The 16,170-nt window shown below is 41.2% G+C and overlaps 1 protein-coding gene across 1 annotated transcript in view; it reads left to right on the top strand.

The window, feature by feature from the left end:
- The window catches only part of PPP1R1C (protein phosphatase 1 regulatory inhibitor subunit 1C), a 49,005-nt gene extending 34,091 nt beyond the window's left edge, over positions 1-14,914 (top strand). The window contains exon 5 of the mRNA XM_021531329.4: positions 14,536-14,914. Coding sequence (XP_021387004.4) covers positions 14,536-14,624 — 89 coding nt within the window. The 3' untranslated portion in view covers positions 14,625-14,914. The remainder of the gene's footprint in view (positions 1-14,535) is intronic.
- The last annotated feature ends 1,256 nt before the right edge of the window (positions 14,915-16,170 follow it).

The following is a 16,170-nucleotide window of genomic DNA, read 5'->3' on the forward strand; positions in this document are numbered from 1 at the left end:
CTCTCCATGCAGTCAAATTTCATGTATAAAAATCCCCACCCGCAAAAGGCAAAGCTTTCAAAAGGCTACAGGCATGACTACAGGCAAGCTCAAGGTTAATAGTGAATTTGTATAACATGAAAGGCACTGAGCAGTGGCATTAGCCTGACACAGCAAAATCATCCCACGGCCTCCCAGCTATGATTCCATCAGCTGTGCTGGCCTTTATGAGCATGTACAAGTAGGTGCAGGCTCACAGCCATCAGCCAAGCTCTCACCACTTGCTCTGACAGCCTCCTGGGATCAGGGCAATGATTTCCATGAGAGTGGCTCCTGGCCACAAGCTGCTCTTCCAGGGACAGTAACTTACCATTAGCTCTTCTACTTCAGGTTTCATCCTGATCTGAGTCAAGGTCCCAGCAGCACATTAGCTCTGTGATATCTCTGTTTCTAAACAACGTGGTCCTTATTTCTGTGGTTAAGCTAAGAGAAACATAGAGAAACCATGCTTCTGATTTTCAGGAACCATATGTGCTGGATTTCTTGTGGTGGGAATATTTCTGGGTTTTTAGTATTTGATTTTTTTTTTTCCTTTTGAAGTGGATGCCTATTTGAATTTATCAAAACCCAAAAATTTTCTACAGAAAGCCAGGTGGTTCTTCTCCCCTCCATAATTTCTCCCTTCCTTCGCCCCTTGAGATGCAACATTGCCCAGTATAGCAAGAACACAGAGTTCCCAAAACCATCCTCCAGAGCTTTGGCATGGAGACAAGAACACGAGCAGCCTGAAGATTTCAACCACATCCTTTCAGGCCTGAAGCTAGGACTGAACACTCACATGAATTATGTGTGTGACTGTGACCAGAAAAACACAGGAAATACTGCAGCTAGCATATGGATCTGAAAAGGGATTCATTTTCCTGTGAGCTGCACAGGCCAGCAGGATGTTGTTTAAAAGCTCTCATGTGATGTAGCTGCTAGATTTTCCTGAAACGGAAGGAGGGAGGATACTTCAGGTTTTTCAGCTCTCCCACAACCTGAGAACAACCAGTGTTATTCCATGGATCTTTTATAGCCAGGAGAGATGATGAGCAGCCTCTGAGCAATTTACAGAGTATTTCTAACAATGCAATTAATGGAGTTGTGGGGTCTGGTGACTGCTCAGAAGGAAAACACTCCCCTGAAGTGCTTGCTGTGGTTCCCCCAGCCCAGGGCGCACCATTGCAAGCAGAAAGATGTGCACACACATCTGGTAAACCCTGGAGCTGTGCAGGTTTGGGCTACTCCCTGCAATGGCATCTCTCCAGGTGGCAGGGACACAGGGCACACCGTGGCTGCACCTTCCCTGGAGAGCAGATGGAGAGGGGCAGCCAGCTGGGACTGGGAGCAGAGGCCAGGGAACGGGAGAGCCGGGGCAGCGGAGACACGGCCGGGGTACGGGCTGCCCATCTCCGACAGGGGCAAAGGGAGCCAGCAGCCTTCTCTCTGCTTTTTTATTTGATTTTGTTGTATTTTTTAAGCAATGAGGAGGAAATTATGTAAATTCAGCTTTCAATTCCCTTGCAAGCTGAAAGTAGAGAGTTTTTTAAAGACAGTGGGATTTTTGGCATGCAGGCTCCCTCTGGTGACTCCTAGTGCAGCTCCACTGTTGAATGGAAAGAACCCTTACAAAGAGTAGAATTATATTAAATATGACTAATTTCAACTTAAAATATATGAGGTTATTACTACATTTCACCTGCATTCCATCAGAATTTCCCACCTCCCATGAGTGGTTAGAGGCCGAGTTTTATTTGAACTCACTCTTAGCAAGAGCTAAAATAAGAAGTATAAAAACTAATTTTTAACGAATCTGTGATTGTGATGTGAATGTGTCTGAAACTATAGATGAGAGTTTACCTTTTTGTATTTTGTCTATATTTTCCCAAATTAAATTGATTGTGCTGTGCTTCCCAGGAAAATTGAGAGCTTTACTTGTTTTCAGGCTCTGACAATTTTGAGTGTCACATAGTGTGTTTCTATGGCATAATTGCCTTCTGGTTGTACTGGATGCTGGCTCTGGGGTATTTTGATGCCTTAGGCAAATCAGAAGAGGTAGGTTTATCACAAGTTCAAGTCACTCACACAATAAAAAGCCACCAAAGATTTTGTCCCAATGTTGTGCTGCCCGCGGCAACTGCAAGGTGAGACTGGTTTTGTCTACTGCAATGCAAATAATTTGTGGTGACTGCATTTAATGTTGAAAAATGTATTTCTTAAAATTGAGTTTTAATTTTCCAATAATCAAAAATACTTAAATATAATAATTTGGTGGGGTTTCAGGTTACCTATAAGCTGAACAAGTTAAAATGAAAACATTTAAAATTTAAAATATTACTAGAAATGTCAAACTAAAGCTTTAACTGTTCTCTTTTCTCCTCTCCCAAACAATCAGAGACACTATGCCAGATGCTTTCTGATGTCTAAGCTAGAAATTTGATTTTGCTGAATTTCTGTATCAAAGAAGTGCCCTGGTTGTGCATAAATATTATGTACTAAATTGGCTTGCATTTGTTTTAAGGATGTGAAACCCTACCTATAGTACTGTGCAAAACACCATAAATTGCTACAACCCAGTTTGTCTCCCTTGATTCAAGGGGTTTGTAGCCTTACTCTGTTAAAATTGTTCCTTGCAGCAAAACAATGCTGCTCCCTTTTACACTCCCAGCTCAGGAGAGTCATCCAAGAGGCCCAGTGGAAATGATCATGGGTGCCTACACCCAGCTGGGAATGTTCTGGGTGAGAGCTGATTGGCACAGACTAAACCTTTCACAACATGGAAGTGACAGCACAGTGAGAACATCATCCCACAGCTGCCCAAATCCAAGTTTCACCTTTCAGTCCAAAGGGTGACATGTTTCGTGGAAGTACTTTCCCTTCTTCTCTAAGTGAGACAGCTCTCTAGTGTCAGTTTGGATGGGTGATACTGTGTCCTAGGAAAATGTCTCAGAAGCAAAAATTAGGACTTGTTAGGGCAATATGAAGAAGATAGTAATGGCCTATTATTTATATGCCACTCATGAAACAACTGCATTGGGGATAATAAGCAAAACACTGGCCTATTAATCACTTGTTTAATAATACAAGGTTTTTCTAATTGTTTTTCTAGTTGTTTATAAAATATGTTAAAAGAAGAACTATTTTCAACATTTAGGAACAAGAATACATACAGACATAACTGTGCTAGAGTAAGAGAAATGGCCAGGAGATCCAGTTAGAAATTTCCCATTAAGAACACAAGAAATAAAAAAAATATTATAAAAGGAAAAATGTTCTTGGTTGCCACTTTTGGCAGGAACAGATTAGAGGAAATAAAACTAGGACACTTGATTCTCTTCTTCACACAATAGTTACCATTTAATATTTTACAGTCTTGGTAGCAGAACTCTCTTGTTTTATCTTTTGTAAAAGGAATAGTAGCTGTGAACATAGCATCTGTTCCTAGAGACAAATGGAGGACTGCTTTTGTGAATGCTCACTGATTTCAAGGCCTGGAAAGGACCCTTATTTTTATAACTGAACCTCTGGCATAAAGCACAGCCTTCAACCTAATGCTACACTTGATGCATATTTGATGTTGAACAATGGCATATATTTTAGAATGCAGAAGTTAAAACTTACAAAAGTTAAGATTTATGTAATTCTCTTTAACTTTTCCCTGATTTATTTACAGCATGTAGGATGATATAATTGTTTTATTTTGTACATAGCCCTCTAAATAACTAAAGTTTGGCTTGTCCCTACCTCTAAACAGACTTGTCTTCTGTAGCTGAAATACTGAGCATTGTTTCATGCTGTCTTTAGCATCAGCTTTCCCAAATCTTTGCTGATGTGATTCTCTAGTGGTAAAACTTACTTCCCACTTTTAGCCTCCTGGCTTATTTTAAGATAGTCAGGCTACAGAGTGGCTCCAACTGGATCCATAGGCTGGAGAGGCATGTCATAAATCCTAAGAATGGCAGAAGTTGCCTGTGAAAGTGTAAGATGGTTTATTTTAAAGAAGCTGTGTTTAGAAAATGCTACTTGCAAACTTTTAAGGCCAGTGAGTTCTAATACATAATTTGTGACAGTAGTAGAGCTTTTGACTTCTATTATTATGGAGCAGCTGATTAGAGGTTTGAAAATGTGGCCTTTTATTTGGTGGAATTACTGTAATCCTTTGACATAAGGGAACAATCCTGCCAGTCCTATGATTTTGACCTACTCTCAGGCAGACAGCTGCAGAAAGTGGTGCTGATGCTAAAGTGAGGGCTTAGCAATTCCAGCAAATAAACACATTGCCCAGTAAGATTTGGCTTCCAGACAAGTGCTTTTTCAAAGGACATTCTGACTATCTAACAAGCTTCCCAGGACCTGTCAAAGCACAGCACCTTTGAAGGTCTGCCTGCATTAGTTGAATTCAAGCACACTTACCAGCAGTTGTAAGTCTGTCTTTTAGCTATGAAAAATTGGGATGGAAAAGTGTCAGCTGCAAAGCTCTAATCCTCTCCTGATTGCTGGCCCAGCTGCCTGGTCAGAGCAGCAGAGGAGCCGTGAGGAGGAGAGCCTTGCAGTACTGCCTGGGTTCAGTACTGCCATGGAAGCCACCTCTGCATGTTTTTCTGATCAAGTTTTTGAGGTATTTGTCCAAGAGCCATCCTCCACAGAATCAGATAAGAAATATTTTCTGGTTTTCCAAAAGGTAAAGTCACCCACTTGCTGGCTGACTCCATGAGCTTCTGCTCTACCTTCTGCAGTGTGAGGGCTAGCGAGGGAAGGAAGGAGAAGCGGAACAAGATCTCTCCATACTAGGAGAAGTTGCCTGGGGCAACAAAAACCTCTCTGTTTGCTCTCTAGGCTACTGCACATGGGAGGTGCAGCCCTTTAGCCATGGCAAAGCTGACCCTCTCTGCAGTGCATGTTCTGGCCAGCCTGTGGAGGGCCAACAAAAGCCCTTGTGTGCAAGAAGCTCCTCTTGCGACTCCTAAGGAACCAGCGCTGCTTCAGGCCATTCCGAGAGGGAAAATGGAGAGCAGCAAGTGATGTCTCAGAGAACAAACTGGAAAGTAGCCAGATATTTGCAACATGATTTTTGCTGCTCTCATACAGTCTTCATTGTGGTAGTTTAACAGTGAGCCTTTTGACTGAAAGCAGCCTCAAATGAGCCTCAACATTTGTCATTTAAAAGGCTCACCATGACAACTGAGGATTGTATGACTCCAGCTAAGAGAAGAGTTAGCAGCAACCAGCAGACATTTAGAAAATTAGTCATACTGTGTTGCTGGGTTTCCAAATGATCATTCACAAACCTCTATGGGGCCATAGTGACCTGCTGAATATGCTGATGATCTGATCTGCTCCAGATCAAATATGTGACCTACATAAACCCGTCATATTTGCCAATGCTTCAGATCAGTTGTTTTGGTTTAGTCATGCATATTAGAGAGAGGAAAAAAAAAAGTAAATGAACTTGCAAGGCTGAATAACGTCTCATAATCATAACACATATGAGATTTTTTTTCCCCTCGGTTTGAGCTGAGGTGTAAAATAATACAACACATGGAGGGTGTTTTTTTTATTATTATTTATATATTGCTATAATGTCAGCCTAGTTTAAACTGCCACATTAATGCTCCAGATTCTTTTCATTCTAAACGTTGGAGGTCCCCCGTATCTGCTGGTGTTTGAATGCTGATTTACCATTTACATCAATGGTAAAATCACAAAGTGACAGCCTGACTTTGCTTTTTCTAGGCTAATCTAAACAGGAGTTTGACAATATCTAGTGCACCTACTTTCTGTATCAGCTTTTTTATCTCATATCTCAAACTTTAAAGCCACATACAACAGTAATTTACAGTATTTTACATAAATTTATTGCAAGTAGCTGGGGTTTTGTCTTTATAATTGGAACTTAACATCAGTGATTTATGTTGACTCTTCTTTCTTTAACAATAGTAAATCTCATTAATTTCTGGAAGAGTGGGACCAAGATCTGTGTAATAAAAAAAAGACCTGGTTATGCTCAAACTCATTGGCCACAGGACTAAGGGCCACACTTGCATGCTGGTTTTCAAGCTTCTGTGAAACCTTGCTTAACAGAAACTCCCAGGCATGGGTGCCACTCAGTCCCTTGAGACCATTGCATAGTGCATCAGTTTTCAATCTCTCTCAACAAAGATTATAAAACTTTCAAAGGCTGTATCAAGCAGACTGTTCACAGTTACCAACATCTAAAAAACCAAAATTTTCCACAACCCTTTATTTTTATTTTGCCTTCCCTCCCTCGTGTTTTTTCTGTTCACTCACTCATATACATGGGAGTGGCCAAGGCCTGGGACTGTGTGTTTTGTTGTGTTTTATTGCTGTCATGTCATAGATAACTTTTTGTTATTCTTTGAACTGTCAGTAGCTTAGAGACCACCCAAGAGAGTGGCTGCCTTGGGACCCACAGGCTGGGCTCTTGTTGCCAGAACTGCTTGGAAGCAGGATTAACTCCTGCCACAGGTCATCTGGTTTGATTATTGAACATGAGCATCAGCACATGAAATAATAGCTGCCAGCTTGTCAGACTGAAGCCATTCTACTAGGTGTGCATGAAGAAGCACAAGGAAAGATAAGTAAAATGCATTTTGTGTTTGCATACAAACATCAGCCATTGTCTGGCTCTTTGTTCATACTCAGCAATCATCCACCGATCTCTGTACACAATTCTTGTCATATCGAATTGAGGTTAATGAAGCATCCAGGAACCCACACCAGGAATTTGGTCCATGCCACATAAACCTTGTTCAAACATTTAACAGAAGCTGGTTTTTGCACCAGGGAACTACCAGCTAGGGTGTAGCAATAAAGGCCAGGAACAGATAAAGAATGTTAGGGATAGAAGCAGCAGTCTTTGTCTCAGCAGGCTGGCAACAAAAATGTTCTCAGGGTGTTTCTGAAATTCCATAACTGAGGATTTTGAGGATTTGGATATAGCCATGAAGGCAGGTAGTTGTATCCCTCCAGAACTTTAAGAGAAGGAATGAAAATGCTAATCTAAAAGCCTAGCAATTTGAGAAGCAAAGCTGTATAATTTCCTGATTTGAGATGGGTATGGATGATGCCCATAATATATGAAGACATTTAATTTTCCTTGAAAGCATAAATAGCCACCATTAGTCTGAAATATCTTGGAGAGAATCAATGGAGAGAACTCAGGGGGGAAAGCAGTGGCAGGAGAAAAGATACATTTATAAAGCTTGGAGAAGGAGATGTGGTAGTAGCGAAGACCCCAGAAAAAGGAGAGTTTCAAAGTCTGGATAAATGGTGAAAAACTATACGGGAGGCGTTAAGCAAGAAAAAACATGCAAGACTCAGATGGCAATTGGGTATGGGGATCTAGAGAAGAGTGGAAATCAGAAATGTGTAAGCCTAAATATCAGGGGAAAGTGACAGTGTTGTTCATGGTAGATGAATGTTTTTGACAGGACTTCAGATCAAGAGCTTGGTTTTGACCACTTTGAGGTGCTGTCTTAGATTTCCACAAGATTGCACAGAAGATGCACTCTAGTTTTCATTTGGACAGAAGGGAAAATGACTCAGAGAATGGCAAGGAGAAAGGCATTACAATAACAGGAGAACCAGGGGGAAGGAGAAACAAGGCAAAAATTGTCAGAGGCAAAGATATCAGCAAGCTGGAAAGGATGGAGAGAGAGAGCACTGGGCACTTGGCCAGAAAGCTGAGACTGGGTCCAAGGGCAACTGGATCAAAGGAAATGGAAGATGGGGCAGAGAAGGCTGATACGGTGGAACCAATGGGCATCATTTTTGGTGAGCTGAATGGTAGAGAGAGAGGAGAGGCAGGTAGGATTAAGGATAGGGTTAATGATTTTTAAGAGCTGCTAATGAAAGCTTAAGCACTGAACTCTGACTTGTATGCAAGTCGAGCTTATCTAAACCACTCAATTAAGTAAAAATGGATTAAAGGTTTCAGGAACTGATTGTACAGATGAAAGAGAGAGAGAACAGGTCATTTATGCAAAGAGGAAACCAGAGAAAGCTCAAAATAGGGTTCTGGGAAACTATAGCATTTTTCTTACTGTTCTGCTCTTGTATGGAATATATGCTGTCCTGTATTTCAGCTGTTTAAAAAAAAAAGAAAAAAAATATAGTAGGATTTAATTTCTTTCCAGCCAAAGAACTAAATTTTTGATCAAGAAAGTCAAAATGCCTAGGAGATGTGTGTGCAGGGGTAAGTTTTGAGTTTATCCATGACCAGTAATGACAGCTGTATTTCTGACATCTTCTCCAAATGGGGCAGAGAGAAGACAACACATATTTCTTGCGTTTGAATAAACTGGACAGTGTAGCTGACAATGAACATTGGAAGATGATCAGACTGAATTTTTCTAAACTTCTATGAATCAGGAAGTGCTGAGAATGGAGGCTAGTGAAGCTGTATTCTGTTGAACTAAAAGTAATCACAGAGAGGAAAAGTTTTTAATAATTATTCAGATTCTGTCAAAAGAGGTTTCTGGCAGGCAGCTGCTCCTGCAGGCTCTGATGGTCCTCACCTTCTGGAGGTGGCAAGAGCAGGAAGCATTTGAGGCTTTTCAGAGCGGAGATGGTGTCCTGTGCCTGCCAGAGCTGGATTGTGGTGCTCATGGCAGGGAGGGGCTCTGGACTCTCCCACTGGCACTGACCAGCAGAAGGGAGCACATTCCATCCCAGGGAGCACCAGGTGTTTCTGGAAACATCTGGCAAAACATCTTGTGAAGTGTAGAGAGTCCATGATACACCCATTGAGCAGATGCCTAGCTGAGCAATAAAGGCATTTCTTGTGAAACAGGGTGCATAGGCCTTGGTTTTATTAGCCCAGAGTGGTTTTTTAACCTGATACATCTGCAGGCAGCTGAACATATTCTTTGAATTGCAGTTGCAGTCAGCACCCTCAGGCCCCAACGGAAGATGACCCATTTCAGCAGCAGTGCCAGGACTCATCTGCAGAGGAGCAGCTCTGGGCCTCCCTCTCAGGAATTACATTTTTCTGTTGCAGTTCCCTGCACTGAGCCACAACCAGGGTGTGATTTCCTTGTGAGATTTTGGGGATCTTATGGGTGTATCTGTCACATGGAAGAGATGCTTCAGGTTCACTGACTTTAATCCCATTATTTTCATCCCCTCTGAGAAAATCACATACATGTATATATAAATCACAGTGGACTTATAATTATGAGTTTGTATGCTTTCCAAAATCAGAAATATTGATTTAGTCTGGCCCCATGGTTTTAGGAAGTGAAGAGGAATCTTATTCCTGAAATAAGTCTGACTGGGGCACTTAGACACTGCATCACTTTTCCAGAGAAAAGAGTCATTTGAAGTTCCCAGGTGGATCAATATGTAGCCCACACGGTTAATGTTACTATGTTGTTATAAACTGTAAGATGCATTTACTGAGTTTTAATTTCATAAAATCACATAGTCATTTAGGTTGCAAGGAACCTTGGGAAAGTCCATAGTTCAACCTGATGCATAAAGCAGAATTAGCACCAAGTTTAACAAGGTTGTTCAGTGCTTTGTCTAGTTCACTACTGAACAACTCTTTGAAGAGACACATCACATTTTCGCTGGGAAATCACACCAGTGCTTAAATACACTCAGTGGAATAATTTCTTCCTTATATCTAGTCAGAAAATAGTCTCTTCCAATTCATAACCAGACGCCTTCATCTTCTGGGTAGCTTTCCTTGGTACAGGCAGGCTGCTGTTAGGTGCCCCAGAGTTGCCCCTGACCTGATGCAGCTGCTTGTTCTCCTGTAACTGGAGGGGCCATCCCTATACATGGAAGAGGCTGCCCTGGAAGGCCTGCCAGCTTCATTTGGCTCTTCACAAGTGCCAAATTGTGCCATTGTACCCAGCTCAGTCAAAGACCTGTGGTGGATGCTGGATTTAATGATATTAATTTGAGGGTTTTTTCTGTTTGGTTGTTTGTGTTGTTTGTTTGGGTTTTATGTTTTCTGTTTATTTGTTTTGTTGTCATATTTTAAATCAAAATTTGAATTGGGAAAAAGACACTGTGAGGAACACACATCAGAGAAACATAACTTGAACATATTTAACTGGTAAATGCAAACCAGGATGTACCATTAAAAATAAGAGTCTGTTTTTCTGTTTAGTGGTATGAGTCTATATTTCTTTTGATATTCTCATTTTTGCTAAGGAAAATAGAAAACAATTAATTTAGCACTGGCTGAGACATTTTTATTTGGCTGTTATCCTCTTTAGCCAGGTCTGTTTGCATGATTATTTCAAAGTGATTTGAGTTCTGAAACATTGAAAATGAGCCTGTTTTATCTGTGCCTTTCACTGCTTTCTGCAAATCTGGAAATGTGTTTTTGATAGGGAGAGGATCAGCTCCAAATCATAAAATTAAATAACCCTTCAAACTTTAGGGAATTCAAGCTGCCAACCAGACTTCAATCCTGAGTTTGGTAAATGTCAACACCCTTCCTTGGGCAGTGAAGCAGAGTGAAGGAAGAAGTGTTAAATAGGATGGGGAGCTGCCTTAATTACATGAATATTTTTAAAATTTTTTCCAGGAGATATTTAATTCAGGAGCACTTGGTTATTTCAAATCTTGTGACCCTACTTAGCTTTCTAAGCTGGTGCTTTGATTAGATGGAGAGAAGCTAAAAGACAGCTGCTGATGAAGCAGCATGGATGTGATGTGACTACAAAAATGACACAAAATTTTCCCATTCTCATTCATAATTTATAAGAATCTAGAATTCTACAAATATTCTTTGAAATAGTGACTTAATCTAAAAAGAATTGACAGTTCAAATTATGTTTGTGAATGGCTGCTCAACTGGTTTGGAATTATGGATTTATTTATCAACATTAATTGTATTAAATTGCCTGCAGTGAGATGTAAGCCCTTTGAGAAAAACCAGTTCTTGTCCTGCTGGCTTTAGCAGTGTTCAGACAGACTTTGCTTTAAAGTAGCATAAAGGTAAGTGTGAACACATTGTGAGTATGAAGCATTTCCAGGCAGTGGTGAGAAGGGGCAGTGCTTGGTCTGGAAGGGGAATTTGGCTGCCAGACATCCCAGGTGAGGAGCGGAGCCCCAGGCAGAGCGTGACGCAGTGGAGCAGGGGCTGGGTCAGGTCACAGGGGACTGGGAACCCGTGGGGACAGCAGGGTGGGTGTCACCCTGCGAGCCCCATCCCCAGGAAAGGGCAGAGCAGGGCAGGGCACCCAGTGAGAGAAACAGAGCAGCAGCAGGGCAGTGCAGGCACAGCTCTTCAGGAAACTGCCCACAAATCCACTGCCTGGAAAGAGGGACACTGATGGGACAGGGTGTCTCCATGATCAGCATTTGCAGTCCTCCCTATTTGCTACTGATACTGTAAATCTTGTGCAGTTTATGTGGAATCAGTAACTTGATGTTTCTAACTTAGATGTGCTCTTACATACAAACAATTTCTTCTAAAATATCCTGGCTTTGTTTTGGTTTTTTTTTTTTTTGTTTTGTTTTTTTTTTTTTTGTTTTTTTTGCTATGAGTAAAATCTTACTTTCTGTATTTCATGCTCATCTTTACACTGTGCTCAGCGAATAGAAATAATCCCCAAACTACAGCATTTTGGTCCTTCTTGGTTACTAGCTGAGAAAGCTGAGGGCATGGGCTGTGTTTCTGGTACAAAGATTGGAAATATGAGAAGGAAATAGCCTTTCTGATAAATTAGCCTTGCCATAGTTGTGGTTGTAAAGATGGCTAAGGTGACCTGAATAATGAATTTTTACTCAGCCTCTAACAGTGTAACCTTTCAGCAAGCAATTCAGATAAGCAGAGATGCTGAACTGATCCAGCAATACACTCTGTGGGTAGAGCTTCACCTCACTGCCTGCTTGTCACATGGCTCCTATTCCAAAGGAGAGGGCACAGCCCAAATAACCCCACTGGAGCCACGCTGGGGAGCTGCTGTCCCCGGCTCTGCTCCTGAGCTGTGGCTGAATGTGCCAGCGAGCACCTGCCCAGCCCCGGTGCCTTCTGACCACCCTTGGCAGCCACTCTGGGCTACTGCAATTTTATGTGGCTAGATATGCTTTTAATCCAAGACTATGATTGCTATGATTTAACTAAGTACTTTTATCACTCAAGGCCATTTTTTACACTGTAAAAGTCTGCAGCTTTGTGCAGGAAATGTATATTTTCAGGGCAGTTACCAGCGTTTCCTGTCATACATGTTCATATGTTACTGACAGGAATTTCATTACCCAATGTCAGTTTACACTATTCCATCGTGTAGATGAGCATCTTATTTCATAATGCCACGCCAAGGGTCAGTTCATTCAGGCAACCTGATGCTGTGTGAACATCTTGAGGATTATATATACGTACATGACGTCTTGTGCACTTACTGGTCGGAGAAGGACACTTCCAAGGGACACTGTAGCATAAAATGACTGGCAGAGGTGAAGGCAGGCTGCAGAATGGAGTTTATGAAAAAATCATTAAATAAGATCAATAGCTACTTGCCACACAAAAATCAATGGGTAATGCTCACTGATGTAATCCCTCTCCATCTCCTACAATTTTCATATTTACTATCGCAATTAAACCACATGGACAAAAGTGTTCACTCCTACAAAAAATATAGTTCCATGGTTTCATCATACCATGTATGCCTTCTTTTCTGTCCATAACTTTCCCTTTCTCATATTTCAAAAGCTCCCTAAAAAAATAATTTGCTCTAGCTCCTAGCAATTCCTGTCTGAAGTACTGAACAGCAGCTCTTAGATGAGTACTGTGAATTGTGTAAGAAATGGCTCTGTAAGTGCAGAGGAAACAACAGGAGACAAATCTACCTTAAAAACACAACATAATTTAGAAACAAATGTGCATTAACCTGCAATTAGGTGAAATAATATTTAAAGTGTTAAAGGTGTTGCTAAAGAGGAGCTGCTAAGAGCTTGGTAGTAGCAAAGCACCTTCATGTATCACATTCTTATTTGGAAATGGCTGGATTATTGCAGGGCACACTTACAGGAATTGTGGCTTTGGAGCATTAATGTATTTCCTTGTTTTATGTCAGAACAACAGTTTCCCAGGAGACTGTGTGCTGTCATTTGTGTGGAAGGAAAGAGAGAGAGGAGCCCAGAGCCCAGCAGAGAGTGATGGGCTCCTGTTAGAAGTGGAGCTGGTTGTTGTGCAGCCATTGTAAGATACTGTTGTCAGCTATTTGTAACTTTGTGCAACTGGAATAATTTATGTTGAGATTTTTTTTCAAATTATGTATTTGGAAAAAAAAAAATCTACCCTGTATTTTGGATAGGTATGGTGTGGACATTGACAGTGAGGTGTAGGAACTTCCAGATGAAGGGACACTGGGCCCAAAACTCTTGGACTTACACCATCATCAATTCTTCTTATTCACAATTAGAAGCAATCTGGATTTCCTTATTGAAAACTGTCCCAGTATAAGTGTCATGACTTGCAGGGTGCACATTGGGGTGTTTGATTATCTAGCAGTGATTATGTAAAGCAGCTGGGGTGTCATGTCTCCTCATCACAGAGAGGAAGTGATATAAAAGGGGCCTGTTTTTCCTGACAGTTAGAAATAGTTGTCAGAGCTATGTATGATCTTTAATGAAATAAAAAATATTTTTATGCAGTGACAGTAATGGCATCAGAAAATAGACTAATTCAGGCTTATATTTTGTTCAAATCATGCATTTTTGGTCAATAGTTATGTTCCCACTTTTTTTGTCATAAACTGGGGGACCCCAAGACTAATCTTGCACATTTGCTCTTTAGGTTTTTTGAAAATAGCAACTCTTCCTCTCTGGTCTTTCTGTCATCTTTTTATCTTGATGTTGCTTCCTTTTCTAGTTAGAATTCTATCACACCAAGGCAGAGCTGAGAAGATGGGATTAGGCCCTTTCATTGAAGTCTGCTTCCTTGTACTGAACATGAGACAGGGAAATAACTGTAATTTGATTCATGTTAATAAAGTCTACTTCACTTGTTGGCTGAAAACAGCCAGCAGTAGGTACTTCATAGCTTTCCTCAAACCAAAAACTTGATATAACCAAAACCAGGATATTTCAACTTCCAAATATCCTGTGATAGGTATTCACCCTTTTCATCCAGCCCCTCGTGGTATTTGGAGGCCAAAAGAACACATTCTCCGTGTAAGAAATTATCCAGTGTTGTCACAGCTTTGGCGCCAGGAGTCTCCTCTCTGTCAGGACAGAGGCTCTGCCAGGCTCTCTTTGCCTCAGGACAGCTTTGCAATCGTGTTCAACACAAACTTCAGCAAGGCTTACCAAGGAAAAAAAGAAGTAAATACTGTTCAGAACCTTTATTCAAGGAAGAGAATATCTCTGTTGTAAATACACCACCACATGACTTGAATGAAGAGGTTTGTGAAAAAAGGAGCAAATATGGGGATTAAACTTGCCCTTACTTTGGTTTTCTGTTTCTTCCTCCACAAAAAAAAAATACCTGATGCATGAAAAATGCAACCTTAACCATGACTTCTGTATTTTCAGGGATTAAGCATCTGAAGAGTCAGAGTGACTCAGTGTTTCCAGAGGAAGAAGAGGGACTTGGCGAGAGGGAAGAGGAGTGGGGCCATTAGCCCGTGCAGAGCTGCCCCAGCCCGTCCCGGATCACTGCCCTGCCCTCGGAGCTCTGCAGGCACTGCACACCTGTCCTGTCACCCTTTCTTCCCAGAGACAAAACTGATCTTTGAAAGTCTTTTTTTTCTTTTATTTTCTATGACTTAGAAATGTAATTTGCAAATGTGTTAGCTCCCTGACGTCAGTACTGCCAGAGCTTTACCACTGCGTGTGAGCTGTATCTAAGGCTTGTTGTAAATAAAAGTGATTTAAAAGGTACAAAATAAATAATACATTAATTTAGACAAGATTGTCTATTGTACAGAGGGTTTGTCTTGCTACAGAGGGTTCATATAAAATGATCCTTTTGGTTAAGGACAGTTTTAACCCTTGCTGGTAGAGTTACATGCAGTGATGTGGATAGAAAATGGTAGCAAAGCAAGCAGAGGTGACTCTGTCTAAAGAACGATGCAAAGACACTCTTCCCTGTATTCCCTGGATATGTGACACTCAAATATTGCTTTGCTTTTGGTCTGAGGTTGCCTTGTCACAGCAGCCAGAACAATTTCTCTCTACACAAGATCATTGCTCTCTGGAGGCATTAAAACACATTTCAGTGTGGGAGTGAGGAGCACAGGCATGTGCAAGGCCTGGGAGCAGGGTCCCAGCCCCAGCTGAGCCATGGGAAGTGCCACATCCCCCTTTGTCACCTGCAGACAGGACAGGTCACAGCCTACCTGCGCTTGGCTCAGTCTGAGTCAGTGAGCGACAGCACTGCAAGCTGCACAAATCCACCTTGTGAATAACTCCCAGAGTTTTGGCTGAAATCAGCATGGTTCATACCATCCTTTTTACTTTTCAGACCATGCAAACTCTATGGCATAAAACAGAATAAGGTGGAGAAGGAAAACTATGTTTCTTCAATGTGACACTTAAGAGATTATTTTGATTTTTCAATCAATGGCAGATTTTTAAATGAATTCACTGTAATTTTGTATTAACTGTTTGATACAAAAGTTTTACACTCACTTTAACATTCCACTGATGCAAGTCTCTTTTAAAGGGTTGAGTAACAAAAAAAAAACCAAACAAACAAAAAACAACAACCAACCAAACAAAAAAAACCCAAAGAACAAAAAAACCAAAAAAATATTGAATATAGAAAAACACAGAGCCTTTTGTCTATGCCTTGCACAGTGATTTCGCTGTCAATCTGATGTCTTCCACGATGACCTACTGAGAACAGGATCTGTTGACTAGTGTTTCTTCATATTTAAGAGCCATTTTTTCCCTCCACCTATATCCCTATATCCTGTCCTCTTTGGTTCCATTTTCTGTAGAAACACTTCAGACAGGATCCATGACTCCAGCTCAATAAGGCTGTGCAAGAAGAACTAAAGAAGAACTCTGCAATTATACAGGACCCACTACAGGACTAACAGGACTGAGAGCCTTTTATGTCCCAAACAACAAAAAGAAGGAAATGACCTTTCTGACACTGTTTGAATGGCCCCAGGTCAGGTCTGGAATGGCAGCAAGAAGAGCTGGGCTCTGGTCCCAGCTTTG

Source organism: Lonchura striata, chromosome 7, assembly GCF_050655825.1.
Source record: "Lonchura striata isolate lonStrDom1 chromosome 7, ASM5065582v1, whole genome shotgun sequence".
Taxonomy (NCBI): Eukaryota; Metazoa; Chordata; class Aves; order Passeriformes; family Estrildidae; genus Lonchura; species Lonchura striata.